General features: G+C 41.5%; 2 protein-coding genes across 3 annotated transcripts; one reads left to right on the top strand and one right to left on the bottom strand.

The window, feature by feature from the left end:
* Positions 1–5,268: 5,268 nt before the first annotated feature.
* Positions 5,269–16,064, bottom strand: ATRIP (ATR interacting protein). 2 transcript variants are annotated; one of them, XM_021529188.2, is made up of 13 exons: positions 15,776–16,064; positions 14,493–14,578; positions 13,321–13,491; positions 12,576–12,691; positions 12,122–12,282; positions 11,052–11,150; positions 10,443–10,572; positions 8,964–9,692; positions 8,277–8,419; positions 7,651–7,742; positions 6,707–6,790; positions 6,182–6,428; positions 5,269–5,716 (listed from the first exon to the last, which is right to left on the bottom strand). In XM_021529188.2, the coding sequence occupies exons 1-13, from the start codon at positions 16,050–16,052 to the stop codon at positions 5,655–5,657; spliced, it is 2,397 nt and encodes a 798-aa protein (XP_021384863.2). In that variant the 5' UTR covers positions 16,053–16,064; the 3' UTR covers positions 5,269–5,654. The 2 variants fall into 2 exon arrangements, with proteins under 2 accessions (XP_021384863.2, XP_021384864.2); XM_021529189.2 differs by having other exon boundaries at positions 14,493–14,575.
* A 3,130-nt stretch (positions 16,065–19,194) lies between these two features.
* LOC110469940 (protein BTG1) lies at positions 19,195–20,460 on the top strand. The gene is made up of 2 exons (XM_021529191.3): positions 19,195–19,362; positions 19,488–20,460. Exons 1-2 carry the CDS (start codon positions 19,245–19,247, stop codon positions 19,838–19,840), a joined length of 471 nt encoding a protein of 156 aa, XP_021384866.2. The 5' UTR covers positions 19,195–19,244; the 3' UTR covers positions 19,841–20,460.
* Positions 20,461–24,215: the final 3,755 nt, after the last annotated feature.

Genomic DNA, 24,215 nt, shown 5'->3' with positions numbered 1-24,215 from the left:
TTGGTTTTCTTAGCCTCATTTTGAGTATTATTTAGGGGTGTATTTGCAAAGGTACATATTCCTTCATGTGTTTGGCAGCTCATGTTACTGAGTGTCCTTCAGGTCACCTTGTATCATGAATACCACTTTTGGTGGTGGAGACTGAAGCCTAACCAAAATTACAGGTCATAACATAAAGCAAGGACAGTGTAAGCTGCTGAATGATCCTCTGACAGGCTGCTGCCAAATAAGTCCAACAGGATTGATTCTAAGGAAGTCTGTAATTTCATTTAAAATATCTTCTCAACCTCTTTAGACTTGTGTGTTAAGTATTGTGCCTCATTCTTCAACTTGACCAATTCAACATGAGGTAAGTAATGCTTTCTACTCTGTCTGAATATGTTTTTGCTAAACTGTTTGTGCAATTTATAGTTTTGATAAAAATGCTTTAGAAAGGTTGTATTCACACCCCTGACTCATTAATCTTTCACTTGAAAATATTTTATTTGGGCAGGTCAAGAGTTCTTTATATGACACCACGCCAGCAGTGAGTTGTTTTGTGTATCAGCATTATTACCTTGAATTGGCCAGCTACGTTCTTATGTAGCATTTAAAGGAAAACAAAGGGAGAAACACAGAAATTTTTAAAAACCCACTAACAGCCAATCAAAACCCCATAATAATTGGGTAGTTTTGTAGTGTTACTCCTTGATTTTATTGCAGTCTCAGCTGCAGTCTGATAATGTGTTGGAGGTGCAATATAAATAATTTCACTTCCAGTTTTATTTCACATTTTCTCTTAGTTGACTGGGGGCAGCAGACAAAATGCATGCTACTAAAAACCTAAATCTAGAAAACATATAATTAATATTTGGGCTAGAAATGACACCAGGAAATTGCAGTTATTTGTGATGATTTTGTTGGCACTGCTTTCTAGTTCGTCTGTTCCTCTTTTCCCATGACTTTCAGTCAGTATGGCTGTTGTCCAGTATGGCTGAGTTTGAAAAGTGAAAGGCAGAGAAATGCTCAGAGAAAAGCTGTGTGCCTTCCCCTCTCTCTGTACACAGGGCTGAGGAGCAGAACCTGGGTTTTGATTTAAACCTGCAAATTCCCTTAAGGAGCACATAGGGTTTCAAAGGTACCTTCACCCTTTATTATAGCAAACGAACGTATAGGAGAGTTAACTGTTGAACTGAAAAGTTGGGAGCCCAGGGTTAGGTGAGGAATATTACTGGTTATGTTTTCATAGTGTTTAATCAGCAGATGTCTATGGTAGTGTGAATTTTTCCAGAACTAAACTTGGCATGCATTTAAAACTCATGGCAGGGTTGTGTGGGAAGAGCTGGACACACCAGAGGAAAAAACTTCAATTATTGCCAAACAAGCAATTCTTGCCTGTTTTATTTTTTCCAAGTATGGAAACTCAGTATCATATCTCAGCACTTGTAATAACTCACATATTTGCTTTAGCCAGTGTTTTGGGGTCTGTTTTTATCTCTGATTATTATTTGACCATATCTAGTTGTTTTGCAGCCTGTATCACAGGAACCTGGTCAGATTTATAGTTTTCAGTGAGTGATATAGGAGGGGAAAAACATGCACAAGTTAAACTTGTCAGAGGTGAGAAAAAGCTGAAGAAAATGCTACTTTATCCTTTCAAGAGCTCAGGCTTCAGCACTGATGGAATTGTCCTCTGCAAAGGCAGCCCCCCCTCAGAGCCAATTAGCCATTATAAAATAACCTCTGATATCCCATTTCTCTTACTGCACTCAAAATAACTTTTAAATCAGCTACTGCAGCCTTTTCATTCTAACACTTCTTGTTCCTGCAATGGGATTTGTGGTTCACTCTCTGATGGTACCTTGCCCCTGGAATCAGGTAGGATGTCATTCTCAGACTGTTGGAAAGGGGTTGCAGCTCAGCTGTGCTGTAAAGAAGGTTTTTTAGCAAAACAAATTGTTCATTCTCAGAACACCAACCTACATCATGATTAATGCATAGATTAAAACATTACTGTTTGTGTTACCTCTGTTAGGACACTCTACCACCACTCTACTAATTACATTCTGGCCATATATGAAAATAAAATGGCAATTTCCTCTGGATATTTTCAAAAGCAGGTTAGCCTTTGAGAAGCTATTGCACTGTCAAGATTTAGGACTAAGTTTTCAAATTAGTCCAGGCTCAGCAGTGCTGGCAGTCACACTTCAGGTGTGAATGTGTTTGCCCTTGCCTCTTGGAAGCACTTTGATAAACTTCAGCTACAATGGGTTTGTAGAGATCACAGATGACCTTTTCTTATCAGCCTGATAAATTACAATCAACAATGTACATTTTTTAACAATTTACACTGGAAGTTTGCATTTGCTGCTACATTCACAGCAGATAACACAGTCTGTGCAGGTAGAACTGCAATTTGACCCTAATTGTAACCATTTGGCCATTATAGCCATAAATAATATTGCAGACTGTAACAAAAACATGCAGTGGTGAGGATGACTTTGTTCTAATTGTTTAGCACAGGCTTTTAAGCAGTAGCTCACCTGTGGGATTAATATGAGTAAACCCAGCTGAGGTCAGGGATGTGTGCTACAGGATGAGGTATTTTGTATTTACCGTCTTCACCTATGTCAGCTTAGTTTAAAAAGATGGGCTTTTAAGGCCTGACATGACACAAAGCAGTTGTTTGGCTTCTCTGTGGCGTTTGTTTCAGTTAGGGGATGGATGAGCTGCAGAGGCCCCTTCCAATCTCTCCAAGTTAATGATAATGCAAGGTGTAGAATTAAGCAAGGTTTTATTGAGCAGGAAAAAGCAGCTCTGGTGAGCTCAGCTTTCAGCCAAGGGGAAACCCTGGTTGCCATCCCCAAGGGCAAGGAAGCAGATGGGTGGTGCTGCTGAGGAATGTGAGAATTGTGTGTAGAACATGCCTAGTGGCTTTCCTTTGCTCAGTGCTTCATTGTTCAGGCTTGTGCCTGTGCATGATGCCAGAGTAAATTGCTTTTCTCAGTTAATACAGAGGCACAGCTTATCTGTAACATGGTGGGGAAATGCAAACTGGCATGGAAAAGTTGCTATGGTGGGAGTTCTTCAGGGAGAGAAGAACTGATGATCCGGGATGATGAGCTGTTGCATACATTATTGGATCTTTTTAATCCTGAGAAAAATCTCAGGAGGAAGTAAAAAGGGAAAATTGTTGAATGTCAGCACAATCTTAAAATAATTCTGACAAGGCTGATCACTCCAAATGTCTTAAATAATTATGGTGGTTCTGTAAATATGTTTCTTTTCTGCCTTTTCTTTTTAGGCGTACAGCCTCATTTTTCCTTAGGAATGTGAACAGACAGTGCCTTAAATTTTAAAAGCTGTGGTTTAATTTCACAATAACACAATGTTAGTGTGATCCCTGTGAGGGAAAAGTTTGGATCTGTTTGGGGTATGGAGCCTGGGTTGTACTGCTTTAAAGTCTGGAGTTGGGAGAAAATGAGAATGTAAATGTACATGTTTGGGTGTTGTCTGTTAGAGGGGGTGGAAGGGAAGGGATGCAAAGCCAGGAGGGAACAGTTAGGAGCTTTCCTACCAGTTTTTTCCACAGATAACTCTTCTGTTTATATAAAGTTTAGCAATAATCCACTTCTCCCTTCTTCCAAGTTGCCATACACACACCCTTTAGATGAAGCCAGGATTTTTTTTAAACAACTTTTTATAACTGAATTGCTCCAACAGTTTGGCATTCTTTAGGGAACTGGTTTTTGTCCAAGTTCTTAACAGTTCATTTGGTCTGTTCACCCAGATGGGTTAAATGTCTCTTATCTCTATAAACTCAAATTGTTTAGAGAAATTAAGTGGTGAGAACGGTTGAAAACTGATGATCACTGCATTTTGGAATATCTGAGGTATTGTGACTGTCATATTTTTGTTAGGACAGTTCTAAGGTTGCCCCTCACAGCAGGCTCATGGCCAGATACAGCTTTACCACAGCTCCTACTCACTGAGCTGTTCTTAAGGAATTATCTTAATGTTTATTTTGGTTTTGAGGAAGGAAAGGGCTTTTACATGCACTTTCCAGGTCTTCTCCCTAATCCTGAAGACCAGGAAATGTTTGGTGGTTGTTTTTCTTTTTTTTTTTTTTTTTTTTTTGATTGCTTTGTTTATTTGCTTATTTACTTATTTTACATGGACAAATGAAATGTTTGTTGTCACACCAATATCTGCAGCTTGTCTTGTCCAGGGCCTGGTGACAGTTCCAGGGTTCTGACCATGCAAGCACACACAGGCTTGGAAGGCTTTGCTGCTCTGTGGCTGTGCATCCTTCCTTGGTGCATTTCAGAAGGCACATGGCACTTTTCCAGGTGCTACCAGGGACTTCATACCGGTTACTGAGAGGAGCTTGTGTTTCACAGAAATGACCTGGCTGGCCCTGCCTGGTGTAGCTGCTGCTCAGAGAGGAGGAGGCTAAGCCCAGGCTGGGGGGGAAGAAGGAGCTTTGGCCTTCTGGAGGTGCTGGGTTAATATCCCAGTTCTTCCTGCATAGGCATTTCTAGGAAAGTTCTCTTCTAAAGCAAGAGCCAAGCCAGGAGCTTGCTAAGCACTCTGGAGTGGGCTCTCTTTGCTGGGCAGGTCACAGCCTCTTTGGGCATAACCAGAGAACAGAATGTCTCCCAGTTTTCCAAAGTCTTCCTTCCCACTCTTGTACAGTCTCTTGTCCTCCTGGTTCCTGGTTCCAGGCTTGTTCTTAACCAAGTCCCTGTTGAAAATGGAGAAGAGCTCTCCCATCTAAACACACCCACCTGTGGGCTCATTTTAATAACACGCTTCCCTTTTTAGGGTCTAAGGCTCAGCTGGTGACTTGCAGCCCAGTGTGACAGTGAGTGAAGGTCATGCACACTTCAAAGGGTGGGGCAGCAGCTCTTCCTCCAACCTTTGGTGCTGAATCCTAGGAATGAGAGGCTCCTTCATCTTCATCATGACCAAAAACCCCAGTCAGTCATTCTTCACACATTTAAATATCCTTCTATTGCCTAGGATGCATCTCTCAACAGTACCATCTCTCTCTTTCAAGGGGAACTGTAAAATGTAAGTTCTAGTATTGTTTTGGCATCTCAGTAATTACACTTTCAGCAGATTGATGTAATTTAGTGAGCAATCCTCAGCAAGATATTCAAAGCCCTGTAGTGAACTGCCAATTCATTATTTCTAGAAAGGTTTTCACCATAAACTGTTAACTAATATCAACAATATGAAAATTCTGGAATGCACACAAGGAAGTGGTACATCTACAAAAGACACAAGTGTGTTCAAAAGGCTTTCATATGAATGCAGTGATGACAAACACCTTGGCACATTCAGCACCTTAAATTCAGCTGTAGTCACAGTAAAATGGAGAATACAGAGAAATTTCCATTCCATTCACAGTGGTTTCATACAGGATGGAATTCATAACCAGAACCAGTCATAAGCCATTGAGTGGTTTGCACAGCAGTATCACTCTCTCATCAAAATTCCTTTGCTTTCAGCTACATTTAGATAGCACAGAAATAATTACTACAAAGAAACATGTCTAGTTGTGCTGTGTTTGAGTGCAACCCAAGATCCTCACTTAAAAGGATGATTCAAAGTTCACATTTACATTGGCAATGATGATTCAGATAAGGAAGGACACAGATCTTTGCTGTTGGCTAGCTGGAGTCTGTTCCTTGGTCTTCTGGCTCAGGAGGATACAATTCATCCAAAATCAGCTCTGCAACAAAAAATAATGTTTCAGAGAATTATTTTTTTCCTGCTTCATACAGTATAATTGTAGCTGGTATCTGCAGTTTAGAACATACTGATGGTAGAAGACAACAGCAAATAAAATTTTTGAAGGGTCCATGCAAACAGGTCTTAGATTTGTGTTTTGTCACACAAACTTCTCCCCTTCTTTAATACCTTTTTTAGGGACACATTCCATGATCCCAGGTTGTTCCAAGCCCCATCCAACCTGGCCTTGGACATTTCCAGGAATGGGGCAGCCACAGCTGCTCTGGGCACCCTGTGCCAGGGCCTTCCCACCCTCACAGGGCAGAACTTCTTCCTGATATCCAATTTAACCTGCCTCTAGAGGTCTGAGCAACGACGTGCTGTGGTACTTGTTAGAAAAGTGACAGAAGTGAAATTTTTATTTCTGCAGTGTGGGGAAAAAAGCCAACATTCGACTAATTTTTACCTTCAAAGGCACTCAGTTTTTGAGTCTTTTTGAGAATGGCTCTTATGCCTGGCATGGCTTGGTCATATTGATGGAGAACTTCCAAACAGTGCTCATGGAACAGTTTATCTTTCTGAGATAGGCTGTGCAAGAGTAAAACAGCATCCCGTAAAAACTGAATAACTTGTTCCCTATGTGCACACAAGCTGGTCTCAGATCTAATCTTCATCCACTGTCTGTGCAACATCACAATTAGTGCCTTAACCACCTGCAAGAGGAAAAACAGTACCTCAATACACAAAGCAAAAATATAGGGGCAGAAAACTTATTTTAGTATGAACTCTACTGCTTAATCTCTTCAAACTTTCAAATTTCAGGATATTTTCTAGCAAGCCAAAGCAAGCTTCCTAGAAGGTGGCATCCTCTAAAGTACAGGACACTTCTGTTTCTCTACAGCAAAAATAATAAAAACAGCAAAAAGCAATTTCAGCATTGAGTACTTGGAACTTGTCAGCAGGTTAAACTGGGGCAGTGTGGTAAACATACCTCGAGGTAGCACTGACAGTCTGTGCCAGGAAATAAAACTGCTGGTCTGGAGCACCACATGCAGCGTGTCAGGAGCCTCACTGTCTGTTACAAACACAGGCTGTGTTAGAGCAAGGGCTAAGTTATGATAATTCATTGCCAGTTTCAAATAGTCCTGGAGTATTTTTTGCTCTAACAGCTGCCTTTTACCCTCAAAACTGTAGAAGTTTTTCCCCCTGAAACACTTCATAGACAGAGTTTGCCTTGCATAGAAACCTTCTCATGAGCAAAGCTGACAAGGTCAGTGGCCTTTAATTCAATGAATGCAAATAATGTGTTTACACTTAATATAATAGTGCAGGTGGGCGTAATTGAAAGGGTTCAAAATTCTTTAAAATGAGGAAAGTAGAGCAAATAGAACCTCAAACAAGTCTGTTGTCACTTCTGTCTATACAAACAACACAAATCAGGTTTAAAAGTTATTCTTTCTATATATAACCACAACAAACAGCAAGGTAGCATTTCCATTCGTTGCAAGGAATATAAATCCTAAGTCACTACAGAATGCCTTCTAAATGTAATAAATACAGTCAAAATAAAATTAGAATCTTGCTTCTTTTTACTCTTTTATTGCTCTAAAAGCAAAATAAATCTTAGTGCTGAACATCTTCAGCCATCCTAGGATCTTCCTTGGTTTTTTTAAGTGACTTGAAAGGTTATTATGACCAATGATCTCTTCAAGGATAGTTACTGATTCAGTTTCAAGCAGGTCTTTTCAAACATCACTGTAATCTGTTACTGCAAGCCCGTTACTTACAATGTAATCCGTTACTACAATACTTGCAGTTTTGTATTTCAGCTAGAGAAGGAACTTGTTTTCAAACAATTTGTGCTCTATCCTGCTCCTCCCACTCCCCCAACTGGAAGAAGAAGGAAAGAGCACATGGACACGCAGCCGTGGTTACCTCTTGCTCCAGCTGAAGCCAAAGCATTTCAGATGCTGATTTATCTGGTCTTGATGTTATGTACATGCAGAGTGCAAGGAGAAGGCAGGTGTCTGAAACAGAGAGAACTTTGTTCTTTTTCCAACCAGCCACTTGTTCATGATAAAAATTCTATCAGGCAAGAAAACATTTTGAGTTCTATCCTAGGGCTCATGGTACAGGCTCAGCTTCTTGTTTTACTTCCCACATCTTCAGCAGTGCTGAGGAAATTTGTATCCCTAAACCTTTTATCTGCCTTTGTGGTACTCCTATCCTGGTTCATTCATAAGGAACTGAACAGAGATAATCTGTCATGCAGAGTACTGGAATCTCTGAGCAGTGCCATGACCACAGATAAATTTAACTTCAAAACTCCTCAAAAGCCCCTTTTTCCTCATCAACCTTAAATACACAATCTATAAAGTTATTTCTAAATGGCTATAAAAGCACTGCTTGTAGACAGATACCACAAGACAAATACTCTCCAAATCAAGTTTTCAGGTAATATAGCAGGCTTTTTCCCTTCTGGGTTTCAGCACCTTGGATCAAGGCGTGTTTGCATTACTTTTAGTCATGGTAATAGTTCTCTGTCTCCTGCAATCTTTCACCTGAATGAGAACAGAGCTGAGTAACCAACAGGTGGTGCTGAGCAAGAGCACACAGGAGTCTCACAGTCAGAAGCACAGCAGGCAGAGGGGTCTCGGGCCGCAGACAGCACTGCAGCACCTGGCTACTCAGTAAGTGCTGGAAACTTCAAAACAAAACTTCATTAGAAAAGGGAAGTGCAGTCACAAGTTGAAAATAACCTAGTTTTTGTAGACAGTATCATAATTTGTGGCTTTTAAGCTATTCAGAACATACCCAATCTCAAATTATCTGTCATAAATACAAAGTATGATGGAAAACATTGTTACTTTGGCAGTCACTCTGCAGTTCACGCTGGCAGTTTTACCTGCCAGAATGAGATCCTGTGCTTCCCTTCCTTATGCACCTCCCAGCAATCACAAAAATCCCATAATGAATGTTATAAAGATTCTTCACTTTCAATGAGGCAACAGCAACTGCTTCATATGAATATCATCAGCAAACCTTGTTACTGGTCAGAGATGATTATTATACTCATTAACAGCACAGGCAGTAGAAATATTCTCAGCTGCTTCTCAAATGTGATCTGAGATGTGATTTCTCTCATACATAGCACAAGTTCTACTGGAAGCTGCCTAGATGAGTTTTAACAGAATGAAAACTGCTAAACAGCAGACTCTGAAATACTTTTAAAGCTATTACTGACTTACTTTATTAACAAGTCCATAGTTGAATTTTCAGCTAATTTTACCAAAACCTTAAGGCTTTGGTTCAGGATATTGTCAGTCTGGGAACCCCTTGCAGCACAAAAAGCTAAAATCTGAAGAAGCTTTTTAAACAAAGAATGTTGAGCTCCATCAGTATTGGGAGGATCCTGTGGAGCAGGCAGCCCTCCTTGTGTCCTGCTCTCTTCTTTATTGTCACACTGATTGTCACACAACACATTTTGGTCCATCTTGGGAACCTGCTCATCTCCAGCAGCAGAACCGTTTTCCATTTCAGCACACAGCAAAGTGTGGACAACATCCTGGCTGTAGAACACCAAATAATAAAGGATCCCCAGTGACACAAGAGTAGTTTCTTCAAGGGACAACCTGAAGTCCTCCTTGCCTGACCCTGTGTTTGTGCTGGCTCTGGAAGCAGCAGCTGGATGGGTCCCACAAGTTCCATTCCCGGGGGTGTCCCTGAGCTGCTCTGCTTGGCAGAAGGCACCAACGTGGTGCTCCACCAAGGGCAGGAGATGCACAGCACCTTGGATCCTGCTCTGCGTGAAGGGCAGGAGCCCTCCCTGCCTTTCTGCTGGGTTTCCCTCAGATAATCCTTCATCCAGAGCAATCAAGTTCAGTCCTGTTATTGCCAGTTTTTGAGCTTCTTGCAGGGATACAAGAGGAGCGATTCCTTCTTGAGTTGTCCTGCTGCTGGGAAGTTGTGTGGGCTTCCTGTTCAAATAAAAGTAAAAGGGATATGCTTCACAAAAAAAGGCAGAGAACAGATTTCAAATCTGAGTATTTATGAATTCAGTAATAGAAAGGCCAGAGTACTAAGAGAAGTCTGTTTCCAATATAGGAAAAAAAGGGGGGAAAACGTCATCCTACTCCTTGATGCCTGCATGGAAGAGCCATTTCAAAGCATTCTAGGTTTCATTACTAATAAAACAACCTATCTGAAAAGCAAAGGTATTTCAGAAGCTACAGTCTAATTCTGTAAAAAGTGAAAAACTATTATAATTCATATCCAATCTTAATATTTAAAATGTTTTACCAGGAAATATAAATATATATTGGAAAGTTGCACACCAATTGTAGATTAAAAATTAAACACAGTTTATATTTTGAAGATATAAAACAAAATTTTTGATCACATTTTCAGCATTTTCTTCCCCCGTAACTCATCATCATGTTTCTGTTCTTTCTTCCTTGCAATGCAAGCTGCTAACAGCTTTAGTTTAGTTCTGTGCCTTCTCCTAACTGATAATTAACTTAATTATTTTTTAGTGATGTTCCAGTGTTTAGTATCTGTGATAATCAAAGATACAGAATGATGTTCCAAATTTTGCACTAAATAGCCTAAGCAGAGCATGATTTACCACAGGGAATGAGCTGTCCTGCATGGCCAAGTGTTTCTTAGTACAGAGAATGCCACTGTGCTGAACATAGCAGACACAGTTTAACAAAGACAATAAAACTTACCTATCCAAAGGGTTGGGTGGCAACACAGCTCCAGATAGAGGCTCAGAGTTGCTACTGAGAAGGTGGCAGAAACCTAGAAGTGACCCGGGGACAATGGGCTGCTTCATCAGTGCATTCAGCAAGATAGAACCTGGAAGGATACAGAATTTTCTTAGGAGAAGATTTGCAATCATCAACAACAACAAAAAAATCAATATTTCAGAAGATCAGCCTTACTGCAAGAGTACTTGCAACCTCAAAATGTTTTTTTCATTATGAATCTTCTTTCTTAACAGAATAATTTTCAGAAAAATTAATTTAATATAAATAGATATAAAATACCTCTAAAGTTGTATTTAGAGGTATTTTAATTATGATTCCCTATTTGCAAAATAGCTTGAGCCAAGTGATCACATACCCCAGCTGTTCTGGTGACTTGCCCTCCATTTTCTACTCCAGACATTGAAATTATGTGATGCAATTCCACTGCCAACTGTAACTAAGATAGAGCCCTAAAGAATTCTTGGAGCTGACTGTTGAAAATGTTTGATAGTGTTTTGGGTCTTTTTAAAGGTTAAAAAATTAGCCATTTTCCCTGGATTTATTTCTGTATTGCCAGAATGATGTTACCTTGTCTATTTCGTCTGGGGACAGAGTTGTAGGAACGATTTTTTCCTGTTGCTTTGTGCTGCTTCAGGGATGAAACTTCAGGCTGGGTTATCTTCCTGTCTGAAACAAACAGGGATTGGGAGAACACAGATCTGTACCCATCTTGTACACACAGCCACAGTGTTAGATAATCTTTTAATAATCTCTATATGTCACAATTACCAAGCAAAGCAAGGCCAAAAGCCTTGCAGAGTTCAGAAAAAAGGCAAAGAAATGTATTTTTTCAAACAAATAGGCATATTGAGTGTTGTTACCACAACAAACAACAGCAAGACTAATGCTTTCAGGCTACTGCATTTTTCTTTTTGCTGGAGTTCCTACTGACCATATTCTTAGAATTAACATTGCAACTGACAGCAACATCTCAGAGTTTTCATGACTCTTCAAGTAAGGATTAGTTGATGATATTCACATTTCTTATGTTTACTATTTCCCATTGCTATTAAAAAAACAATACTTTTGTTTCTTATGATAGCAATCTTCAAATATATGCAGATATTAATTTCCTACGATTTACTCAATGAATTTCGAGATAGAATTTTGTGAAAGTTACTGCCCTACATATAAAAGAGGAAATGAGTGCATTGTTTCAGTTGCTTTTTTCAGTATGGCTAAATATGTACCCTTTAAAATCCAATCTCCAAAACGCTAGAACAAGAATACAAAACATGCAATACCTGACTAGCAGACCAAGAAATAGGCAAATTATTTCCTATTCTTTATGCAATGAGAAAAGACAGATGAACAATTTGGACGCTTTAGTTCATCACACAGTGAAGTTTTTTATTGCAGCCACTGGCCACTTCATCATTGCCACTTTGGCATCTGGTACTAAGGTATGAATTAAAATGATCTTCATGCAAATTTCAGTCATGGCTATTTAACTCCAGTTGGTATAAAGTGGAAAAAAATCTAACTAAAACCAAAATAAATAACTGTGAATAGACTGCAACTGTTCAGTCACAAAATACTTCTCTAATGTAGAATGTTCACATGTAGCTAAAAATGTTGCAAGCGGTACACGGGTCTACCTTCTTTGACTGAAGTAGTCAGGGCCATCAAGTTTCCTGAAGAACATGATGGCCTAGTGGGCATTTCAGCATTGAAGGATTCCTTTGTAGGAAAAGATTTTCTTTCTGGCTGTGGAGAACATCCTTCTGATTTCACTTGTACCACAAGATTCTTTTTAGGGCTAAGATAAAAAGACAAATCAGTATTTATTTTGTAATTATTTTATGAAATAACAATCTATTTTCTTTGGAAATGATGTTTTAGAGTTACTTCACTATATACTCTTTGAATTTCTGTCACAGATACAAGGAAGGCTCTTCTTTGAGCAAATTCCAAAAATGTCATCAGACTGTTTTGTTGTATTTTTTTCAAAGACAATAGGGCTAAGAGTCACATGAAGAAGGAAAACCTCTTCAATAGTTTAAACACATGCATTACAAAAATGAACATAAAATCCTTTTCCAACCCCCCTACCTTGTTGTTGGAACTGCCTGAGAAAGGTGTTTGTTTCTTTCACAGTTCTGAAGTCGTGTTCTTAATTCATTCATTTCTGCATCCTTGAACTGCAGCTCAGAGTGCAAGGACTGTAACTGAAAGAGGAGTTCAGGACAGTTTTACCAGTTCAGAAGTGCTGCAGCTGCAGAGCAACTGAGTTGCCAGAGAGCTCCAGATCACCATCTGTTACTGTGAACTCCAAGATCTCCATTTTTAGGAATGTTAGTCCAGTTAACACTATCTGAGGACCAAGTGCCAGGAGTTCAGGCAAGAAGCTTTTGTGAGTGGCTAAGACAAAGCAAATGCCACGCAGAGCATGGCTCCAGTGAGGCTGCAGAGCCAACTGGGCAAAAGCAGCCACTGTCCTCGTCAGGGATGGACAGAGATGACTGGGACAAGAACAGCAATCTGATCAGAGCCACAGAGCATCTTCTGTCACTTTTTTCCACTCTAACATACATTCCAATTGCAATGTTCTCAGGATGGCTTCAAAAAAGCAGTACGTAAATGAAAACCTCTACCACCTGAGTTTCACTACTTTATTTTGGCAGGGGAAAACCTTCAACAAGTTCTTACAAATACTTTCTTCTAGGTAAGAAAATAAAAGCAAGCATTGTGGAAATTTCACACAAATGTTGTTCCTTTGACTAAATGGTCTGTGACATCTTTAAGTCATAAATCAGCTTCTGCAAGTGATCTGCAGGTAACTGACAAATTTACAAACCTTTTTGGAGAACTCTTTTTCTTTTTCACTTAAAATCTGAGATTTCTGTTCTTCCAGTAGCAGGTATGATCTTTTCTGTTCTTCCATAGCATACTCCATCTGCTGCATTGAGTCACGCAGAATTTTAATTTCTCCATTTTTAGTGAGAATTTCATCCTGCATTTCTTTCAGCTGCAAACAGAGGAGTTACATTAAAGGATGGATATAGCCAAAAGTATGCATTTGCATCAATATGTGGTTGAAAATTAGGTGTATTTGTAATTCCTAGGAAGAAAAATGCTCCTGGTAACCTAGCTCAGAAATTCTACACATTACCTCGAATTTTTCCCTGATTAAATCAGGCTCAGCTACTGTTTTCTTTAACATAATTCAAAATTACAAGATTATCCTTATCTTTCCCCTCCTCTGCAATTATGCTTTGGATTTTTAAAAAAAAAGTGTTCTAGTCACACACATCAATAATTAATTCATTGTTTGGATGATAACAGTGATAATTTAATTACACTACTACATCCATCAGGACAGCCAACAAGCACTCTAAGAGAAGGTACCACCCCCAGAGAGAATCTTCATGACATTGAGTCTCTAACATTTCCTGAGCAGCCACTACCACTCAGAGACAAGACTTTGAGGATAATAAAGAAGTTACTCAGAAAAGCAAGAAGAAAAGATCAGAAAGACACTTCTCTACAACTGAAATATTAAGATTTAATACAGTATACAAGTAGGAGATTCCCTGATAAAGGTGGATATAATAGAGCTGGGACAGATACAGAGAATGGAGAAAGGGAAACAGAGAATCTCTCCATAAATGACCACTGGAAGGTAACGTAACATAAAGCCACTTGAAAGTCACCTCACTTTCTCAAACCTTTTAAGTTAAACAAAACAACTCTGGCTGATAAAGCAGAGAAATTATTTGATAGGGAACAAATAAAACTGAAAAATTAGCATTTGCTAATCTGAAATTACCAAGAAATAAAATATTGTTCTCACTCTTTAGTATTACTGAAGCTGTTTCTAGTACAATTATTGTATTTTAATACACCCCTGGATTACAAAAATTAGATCACCTTGATTAGAATTAAATGCTTGGGACTGGATTTATCCCACCTTTCAGTTGTTCCTATCAAAAATGTAATATTTAGAGGAGAAGGGAGGATATTGCCAACCTTCCGTTTAACTTCTTCATGCTGTGTCTGCAGCACTTCAAACTGGAATGCATCTCTCATCAGACCATCTTCTGCTCTGCTTCCTGCTGCAGGGAAAAGCCAAAATCTGAAGCACAGATGATGAATGTGCATCACTGGTGACTTAACACCAAGTTTTGTTATTTGTCATTGCATACATCTGAATATCTTAGTATTTTACTGTCATTACAAACAGGTAAACTGCCCCATCTAGTCACCACAGGAATTTTGCTAGTGCATGTGCATCAATTCTTATAACAGAAGAATCCCTGCCCCTTCAAATTTTTAATTACAGAATGGTTTGGGTTGAAAGGGACCTTAAAGATCATCTCGTATCTTAAACCACCAAGATGACCCACAGCAAAAGCAAGCATTTCTTCTGAGATAACTTTAGTGAATGCACAAACAAGGGCTCACTGAAAATTTAACTCACCTGGTGACAGATGTCAGGGTTGCTAAAACATACTTAGATTACTTAAGGTCTCTAAGGTTCATTATGAAGAAACCCCTGCTTTTGTTTCTTTCAAAATAAACCTGAAAGTCAGCTGTTAATACAAGGCATGCTGTGCATTTATTAGTGGAAAATAAGAGGGGAAAGAAAATCTGAAAGCCAACATGCTACTAGAATATAACACCTAAAGCATGTTGAAAGTTTAGGAAACTCGAGTTTTTTATTTGGCAGGTTTAACATGCAGCACCCCTGTCCCAGGCTGGCATTACGACACACACCCCAGGCAGGGCTGCTGGAGCTGTGGGATCAATGCAGTGCTCCTGCTGGGATTGTTATCCTCGTTATTCCTCTGAATGCCAGCCATCCCTCTGACCCCGGGCGTACCACCGTCGGGTGCTGGTGGCCAGGGGAACGGGCAGGATCAATTAATTCTCTTAAGGGAACTTACAAGAAAGATGGAGCAAGTCTTATTTACAAGAACCTTTAGTGACAGAACAATAGGAAGGGGCTTCACGCTGACAGAGATTTAGGTTAGATATTAGGAAGAAATTCTTCCCTGTGAGGGAGGTGAGGACCCGGCACAGGTGCCCAGAGCAGCTGTGGCTGCCCCGGGATCCCTGGAAGTATCCAAAGCCAGGCTGGCCGGGGCTTGGAGCAGCCTGGGACAGTGAAAGGGGTTCCTGCCCGTGGCAGGGGGTGGCACTGGGTGGGCTTTGAGGTCCCTGCCAACCCAGCCATTCCGTGCTTGCTAAAGGGACACCGAACGCTTCGGCAGCAGCGGGGCAGTGAGGGGCAGCCGCCGGGACACACCGACCTTGCCGCGCGCCCGGGGGCAGCTCCGGCGCTCCCCACGCGTGTCCCGCGGGCGGACCCTCCGACAGCGCCTGCGAGGCCAGGATGTCGATCTGCTCCAGGTCGTCCGCCGTGAAGTCATCGCTGTCCCCGAAGGGGTCCATGATCCCGGTCGCGGCGCTCTTGGGGCGCTTGTGCGGGGGCAGGACGTTCCGGAGAGCCGGCGGGGCGGCCGCAGCGCCGCTCTCCCCGCAGAGCGCGGAGCCGCTCCGCTTGCGCGGCCCGGGCAGCGCCGCCATGGCGGGACCCGCGGGGCCGCCCCGGCCGCGCCCCTCGCGCGCCGCGTCTCCCGCCAATCGCCGCCGGGCAGCCCTTCCCACACAGCCAATAGAGTGGCGGCAGCTTCAGAGCCGGCTATAAGCGCTCCCAGGATTGGCCGCGAGCTGCCGACATGCAAGCGCCTCGCTGATTGGGAGAGACGGAGGCGGGAAGGATTGTCCCCTCAGCGCTGTGAGGGAAGGCGCTGACGTCACGCTTTCGAGCGATTACGTCAGGCTGGACGGTGACGTCACGGCGAGGGTTGTCCCGCTGCTGTCAGACCTGGCTTCATCCCGGGAACGATGACGTCACGCCGCAGCCGCAGGGCGGCTGTGACCCGTCCTGTGCAGCCACAGACACGACTGCCCTCGATAAACTGGGACCTCTAGGAGAGTCAGGGAAGTGCAGTATTTGCTAAAGTCCTGTGCTAAACCCTCATGGTTAAATTACTGGCGTTAACCTGCTTTTGTAATCATATATGACCCGTTTTTAAATGTGGACTGAAAAACAGAGTTTCCAGCTCTATAACTCACGTGGTGTGAGGCCACAGCTATGTTGATAAACCTTTTAAGAGGAGACCAGACGATAGTCTTACAGCACGTTTTTAAAACACAGCTACAATTTTTTTTCATTTCTACAAATCAGTTTACAAACCCCTTGATGGTCTTTGAAGTGAAAACCACTGTGCTAGTGTGACATATTTCCAATTGTGTTATAGAATTCTGATTTTTCTTGCTCATTTCGCTATTGCCCGTGACATGCAGGGAAATTGGGTTATCACTGGAGGTAATTTTCTTTTTCCGTGCAGTGCATGAGCAGCCTGTGAGGAGCCGGTAGGGCCCAAAGCAAGCCCTGAGCCATCGCTCCCAGCTGTGCTGAAGTGGCAGCAGGGATCCCAGTGGAATCAGCAGGTGGGAACAGCTCATCCGCTCAGCTCAGGTGCACGCAGAAGGGGCAGCCTCAGAGGGCAGGTGCTCTTGTAGCACTTTAGCTTTGAGGTGCTGCTTAAAGGTTTATTTTTGTTTCTCCAAGAAGTTGTTCTATCAATTATGTACCAAACTGGGGGAATTGTGAATGCTTTTGTTGCTCAAAACACTGAAGGTACTATTATTTATGTTTGGAATTATTGCTTTTCTCCCTCTAATGGGAATGGTAACATAATGCTTGTCTTTCTAGTCTTGCCATAAAGTTTCTCCTTGCTTTTAAGAATGGTTTCATCTTTTTATATTTAGAGAGAGATGCTTTGAACAGATGGAATAAAAACAAAATTTCTTGTTTAGTTTAAAACCTCTCCTGGCAATTTCTCGTGCTCTGTTTCTGCTGCTTATGTTTAAAGAGACATATATTGAGAACTTAATCTAAGTAATCTAAAAGGAACTGGATTTAGACATTACTTGTTCTTAATTCTGGGTTGTTTTTGTTTGTGTGTTTTTGTTGTTTGTTTGTTTAGGATTTTTGTTTAATAAATTAGTAGGATTATGATAGTATGACTATTTTTTATTATTGCTCCTTTTAAATAATAGTATATTGTCTGAGTGGTATACTTTCAGTTTTACTTTCTCCTCTTCTGCTAGCTGAAACTGAGGAAAAATAGAATGGTAGAACACTTGCACAGGCTTTATTTTTAACAAGATAAACCAAGATACTGACTTCGTTTTCCTCTACTCCAGGTGTTCCTGCTAAAGAGAAAATGACTTGCAGAGGATTAGAATAACAACAAAGTAAGTCTGACATGTAGAATTTTATTTAAATACAGCTGCTCATGGAATAATTTTTGGGCAGGGGGATGAAAGTAACACAGTTACATATTTGCTGATTTCTCATTTTTCTCTGTCTTGCTTACACTGAGTCTTAAATCTGAAACTCCCTGAGGAGAACACAAGAAAGCAAAGCGTGAGTTTAGAAGCTACCTGACAACTGTGGCATTCTTAATTTTTGTAGCCAGAATTTCTTGTTTCATTTGAATATTCCACTTAGGACTAATGGATCCAGGTGTCAGGCCTCAATCCATGTAAGCAGTTTTAGCATTACCATTTGACTCTTGCAATACTTTTAGCTACAACTCATCTGCTTTCTACTATTACCATTATTTTAGTTTACTCATGAGCAAGTTAAAACCAGGGCCCTTAATGTCTGTCCTGGCTTTAGCAGTATCTTGTTTTACTGACTTAAGTGTAAAATCACTGGGGTAATAGGGAATTTGTGCATTTATTCATTTGGGTGCACATACATTGTGGAAGGAGAAACCTCTTTAGCATAATTAAGCATTAAGCTTAATAACTTATGTGTGGATTTGGACAGTTCTTAGTGCTGCTAATGGTAAGTTTATTCTAAATGCTAGTAATAATTCTGTGACTCCAGTGCAAGCGTTTCTTTGTCTCTTATTTCAATGAAGATTGATGTGAATATGTTTTGTGTTCTAATTCTCAAAACACGGAGTAAATCAAAACTGAAGTGGATGACTGAATGAGTCCAGGTACCAGCAGAGATTAAATTTTTAGCTTAATTCCTAAAGTATGAGGTAATAAAATGCAAATAGGACTTCGGTGAAAATTTGTTATAATAAAACAGCATCTTGATCCAGACCTGAGAGTCGGTTAGGAGGGGAGTATTCTGGGTTTTGGGCAAATGTCAAGAGTTTTGTCTTTTGCTGGTCGAGGGAAAGGAAAACCCGCCTGTCAAGGATGACCTCGGAGCTGCGTGTCTGAGATGGAGGGGGTTTTAGTCTGTGCTTGTATTGGGCCCTGAGAAAAGAGAGGGAAAAGGGAGCAAGGCAGGACAACGGCGCCGTCTGCCTGGAATACGGCTGCGATGGAGCTGATGGAGGGATGAGAGGAGCCGCCGCTGGCCTGGGGTGGCGGTGAGGGCAGAGCCGTGGGGGCAGAGCCGGGCCGGGAGCGCGGCCGCGCGTTGCAGCCGCGCGTTGCACCCGTTAACTCCGTTGGGGTGAAGGAGCGGCGGGGCCGCGCCCGTGTGCCGGGCCCCGAGCGCAGCCCGGCTGGCCGGGCCGCCCGTGTGCCGGGCCGCCCGTACGTCCGCGCCGATCCCGCCCCATGGGCAGCACAACAAACCCGCCCCGTCCCGCCCGCGCCGTGCGGCTGTTGCGCGGAGCCGCCCCCGGCCGCGGGGGCCGGGCCCGGCCGGGCGGCGCTGGCAGCGGGGCCGGGGCGGACATGAGGACCGAGATCTCCACAGCGGCCGCGTTCGTGACCCGCCTCCTGCGGGCCGCCGGCGGGGTCGGCGAGGAGCAGCTGCGGTGCTTCCGCGAGTGCCTGCAGGAGGCGATGCGCGGTGAGTACCGGGGGGGCATCCCCTCTTTCCATCCCCTGCATCCTTGCCCTGCATCCCTCCCGCATCCTGCGGGGTCCGGCGGAGCGCAGCCCCGCGCAGAAGCTCCTCTTTGTTCCCTCCCGCAGAGCACTACAGGCACCACTGGTTCCCCCTGGTGCCCTCCAAGGGCTCCGGCTACCGCTGCATCAGGATCAACCATAAGATGGACCCCTTGATAGGAAAGGCGGCGGGGATGATCGGACTGAGCCACGAGAGGCTCTTCCAGCTCTTACCCAGCGAATTAACGCTGTGGGTCGACCCCTTCGAAGTGTCCTATCGCATAGGTGAGGATGGGTCTATCTGTGTGCTGTACGAAAGCCCCCAGCCTGGAGGGAAGGCGGCAAAACAGCTGGAGAGCAGGACCAGCTGCAAGGAGGAGTGGAGAATTGGCAGATCCAGCCCTTCCAAGAGTTACAACATGATGACAGTTTCTAGTTAAAAACAACTCTTCCCTGTACGATGTTGTATGTATCCCAACCTCATAGTAAAGTCAGATATAGCTGAGCTTTTTTTGTTTTTAATTATTTTTTCACCCTATCGTCATTAAAATCATGGTAGTACTGCCAAATTCTTTGTGGCCAAGGGCTAAATGTATAAAGCAATTCTTTACACTGCATGTTCCTTTCTGAACTGTGTCCTGTAAATGCACTGTACAGTTGGTGGATTGTTTTACACATTTATATTTTCGAAAAAGTTTTGCGTATTTGTAATAAAAAGCAATATTGTAGCACTCTTTATGACGGGTTTTAGTCAAAATTAGTACTTGCTAAAAAAAAAATCTGCAATTTGCAGAACAGTAACACAAAGAGGGGTAGGAAACAGATCTAACATAAATCCAGTGATTTGTCTGCACAGACTTCTCTCAGGGTCATTCAAGTTTGACTGTGAGGCACAAATCACCAAAATAACTCTCTATTTTCCCTTTTTCAAAGCATGCATTTATTTGAGGGCTGGGTTCCATCACACCCCAATATTTTAGCAAAAAGAAGCGGGGAATTAGTTTTCTTCTTATTTCTAGCTATGGGAGTAGAAAAATAAAGACTTGCTTAAATGATAAAATTATTCTGACTTGTTTTGGTGGTGTGCTGCTTTTTTTGTTTGGTTGGTTGTTTTTTTTTTTCCCCAGGCTTTTAATACTGCTCTTAAAATTTATTCTGTCTATTTCTAATAATTGCAGAAAGCTTTGTAATTAAAGAGGTGTAGCAATAAATAGCCATCATTATTTCAGATCACCACAAAACACTCAGTTTTGGGAAAGCTTGCTGGCTGCGTATCTTCAGCTGAATAATCTGTGGAGAGCTGGGTGGGTTTTTTGGTACTGAATGGAAGCAAGAGTACTCTTCTAACATTTGATCTATTGCAGAAAAAAAAAAGCTTGAGTTTATAAGGAAATGGCATTTGGCTTTAACGCTGCAACTTGTACCATGTAGGAAGCTTGAGAGAAAATTATCATCAATGCTGTAACTACCTTGGCTTTTGTGGAAGGTAAATCCTGCTGTTTCTGGCTTTGAGTTCCTTATTTTCGTCAGGCTCTCTAATACCAGTTGGGCACAAGATTTAGTGAAGATATCAAATACAGTAGATTTGATGTCATAACAAAACTTTGTGTTGCTGGTTTATGTGGATACTCTTAGTGTTGATATCCCAGTAAAGGATTTAATTTACAGATATTGTGATTCCTATTCTAAGAAGCAGTGGTTTCTAATTCAGCCATAGAAGGCTGCCTGGCATTGCTGATTTCTGTAGCCTGGTGTTGGAGCACAGTTGAACACTTGATGAAAGGGAGCTTTGTCTGGTGTGAGTATGTCAGCAAAAAAAACCCTCCTTGGGCTATGTCAATACCATGGTAGAACACATAGCAAGGGAAGGGGCAAGTCTGGGCAAACTGGAAGGGGCAGAACTCCAGCTCACAGAGAGGTTTTTTCTTTGTTTGCCTTAGAAAAAGCTGTGGCTTGCTGCTTTCTGTTAGCTTATTGTCTCAGAGGCAGGCTTGTCTAGCGGTATTTGTGTAATCTGGGGGAAATGTATAGTGCCATTTCTTAGTAATTAAAACTCTGTAAAAATTGATTGCATGCTTCTAGTCCATCACTCCAATAAATAAGTTTCTGAGTTACTTTAACAAATGGGTGTTAAAGGTCTGGTGGCAAATTGCCTTTTTATTAGATAAGATTGGAAATCGGGTTTCGTGATGTTATTTTATTCTCTTGAGGAGGCAGTAACACTTTCCTTTTCCTCTCTGATGAATATTCAGTGTGGGTAATCCTATTTCCTTGGGGCCTCTGAGGGATGTATTTGACACATTTGTCAGTAATTGAATAGAATAACTTTAAATCTGCTAAGGGTGAGGTGCCTTCTTTGATTAAATTTCATTTGAAAGGTAATTGGCCTTGCTGCACATTGTTAGCAGCCCACTGGAAAAGATGGGTATGAAGTCTTTAGCTTAGCAGGAGGTTTTCCATAGCAGGAAACACTGGAAGTGGAATTGAAGATGACTTGGGAGTCAGGACATGATTTCCAGCCGTTGGGTGTGGTTTGAGGTGAAGGAGGATACAGCAGGTTCTTCTGTTCTTGCCTGGTGTCTGTCCACGTATGAGCAGAGAAGAGCCTGGGTTAATCCAGCCAGGATGGATTCTGCTGCTTTTATTAATCCTTCCCTAAGCAATGGGATGTGTCAGATGTTCTATAATACCACAGCTCCAGTATCCTATGCTCTCTGTAGGTTTGATGTCTATCATTGAATGGGCAATTTTAATGCAAGTTAGGTTTCATGTATTTAAGCTGCTGGCATGAAGTCACTCTGCAGACAAGCAGGTCAGGGATGCCAGGGGAGTTGAACAAAACCTACTGAAGCAAAAAAAACCCCACTTGAGCTACAAGTAAATACCCTGTGATATCTGTGCCATCCAGAGCTGCATTCCATTGCTTTAAAAAACATCAAAGATGTACTGACAGCACAAAAGCTGTTCTGAGGGAATAGGCTGCTTGGTAGTAAGCCAGGGAGGCAGTTATTTGGAGGAGGTAAAGAAAATCAACTTTGTGTTTACCCTGAAAGGTGGTAAGTATTGTGTTCTGCTGTTGCAACAAACAAGGCAAAGTCTTAACATCTTTAAAATGACATACTTGTGACACAAGACTGTCCACATCTCATCAGTCATAACTGATTGGACAGGTTTGGATTCTGCTGGAAGGATTAGTGCATGCTGGCCTCCTTGAAGCAGTAAAAATACATGGAGAAGAATCAGTACATACTTCTTTGGATGAGGAGGGGGTTAACTGTTGGATAACAAAAGCTGAAATTAGCGGGGGGGAAATTGTGCATTTGCCTGTTTCTCCAAAATATTGCCTTGCTGCCAAATTAATTACATAACATTTGTCTGAGTGGTAAAATCCACCTGAGACAGAAGGTCCTGTTAGTTTATACAGCCTGTCCACTTCTGTACTGCAACTATTGTATATCAACCCCTGACTTGATAGTTGGACCTAAGAGCACAGAAATGAGTGGTTTTGCTGTGAGAAATTAAGGAGAGAAGAGAATTGTCTGTACTTGTTTCAGATTCTATTACCTTTAGAGTTAGGTAAATTAAAATATGAAATTTTGGATGTTTAGTTTCTAACCACTGGTCCTTATTTCCTTATACTCACAATGAAAGGTTTTTCAGCATGTAGCAATCTATATTGCCATCAAATTAAACCTGTTTTTCATATATAAAGGATTAAAAAGATCAAGATTTTAAAGTTTGAGCATAAATGATTTTATGCTTTTAGATTTTAACTGGGATTTACATACATGTTTTTTGCCAGCACTTGTTCCGTTTTTAATGTGCCTCAGAATGTGTTCCCAGGGAATGAGTGCACTGAACCAACTGATCTGGATCGCTCCATTCCCACCACGATTTGCTGCTCACCAGCACTGCCAGTGCTGTGAGCTTCACTTCACTGAGAACAATGCAGAAGTCCTGACAGAATTGCTAAAATGATGAGGTCTTTCACTTAAATAATTTTTAATTCCTGTAATGTGTTTTTCACTGTTATTTTGTCTAGAATGCTACATGTTTTAGGTGAAGTTCCTGGTAAAAAACCTAAATAATGAGTTTGTGATTGCTCACACGAAGGACAAATCCCAGGTTTGTTTAGTAGGTTTCTGTACAGCTGGGTTGATTTGCATTAATGAAGTTGTTCTCCTTTGAATGATACACTTACTATGAAGTGAATTAATGCCTGATAAATTAACCTCCTGTTTACATTTAATCCATGATTAGAAGTCTTTTAAGTCTCCTGCAGTTATTAGTTGTTATTTTTTTTACATTGGGACACTTACCCTAGAGAAATGTTCTCTCTGTTCCCACATGAACTGGAAATAGACATTGAGGTCCCACGGATATCCTAAATTCTCTTGGGCATTTTCTAGACTTTGTGGTTATGTTTCTCCTTATGAAACCCTAACATTTATTATTTTTATATTATCTGCTCTAGTCATAAGTATATTTCCATTACTTCATTATCCTCATGCAGTACAAAGTTACCCACATTACCAAATACAGGTAGGCAATGTTTACTGATCACTCCCAGCTTTTTGGTGATCACTTTAGGAATTTTGCCGTCTTCCTCTTTTCAGAACTACAATTCATTTAAGGGCTGATGTATCTTAACCAGTTATACAAAGGTAAAGCCTTTTTTCTTTGCTATTTGAACCATGGATTTTCCTCTCACATTTTTAGCTTCCTTCAGATTTTTTTTCAACTTCACAATAGCTTGTGTATGTTGGCTTTTTTTTCTGTTTCACCTTGGTTTTCTTTATTTATGATTCAGAATTC

Source organism: Lonchura striata, chromosome 12 (genome assembly GCF_046129695.1).
Source record: "Lonchura striata isolate bLonStr1 chromosome 12, bLonStr1.mat, whole genome shotgun sequence".
In the NCBI taxonomy this organism is placed as follows: Eukaryota; Metazoa; Chordata; class Aves; order Passeriformes; family Estrildidae; genus Lonchura; species Lonchura striata.
The sequence above is the reverse complement of the archived record's forward strand: the minus strand, read 5'-3'. Positions and strand labels throughout refer to the sequence as shown.

Coding starts and splice junctions, on each gene's coding strand:
- ATRIP (XM_021529188.2), bottom strand. CDS start 16,052: ATGGCGGCGCTGCCCGGGCCGCGCAAGCGGAGCGGCTCCGCGCTCTGC. Junction 13,492..14,492: donor ATGAAGAAGTTAAACGGAAG/GTTGGCAATATC, acceptor CTCTGTTTGCAG/CTGAAAGAAATGCAGGATGA. Junction 7,743..8,276: donor TCAGCTCTGTTCTCATTCAG/GTGAAAGATTGC, acceptor TCTCTGTTTCAG/ACACCTGCCTTCTCCTTGCA.
- LOC110469940 (XM_021529191.3), top strand. CDS start 19,245: ATGAGGACCGAGATCTCCACAGCGGCCGCGTTCGTGACCCGCCTCCTG. Junction 19,363..19,487: donor CCTGCAGGAGGCGATGCGCG/GTGAGTACCGGG, acceptor TCCCTCCCGCAG/AGCACTACAGGCACCACTGG.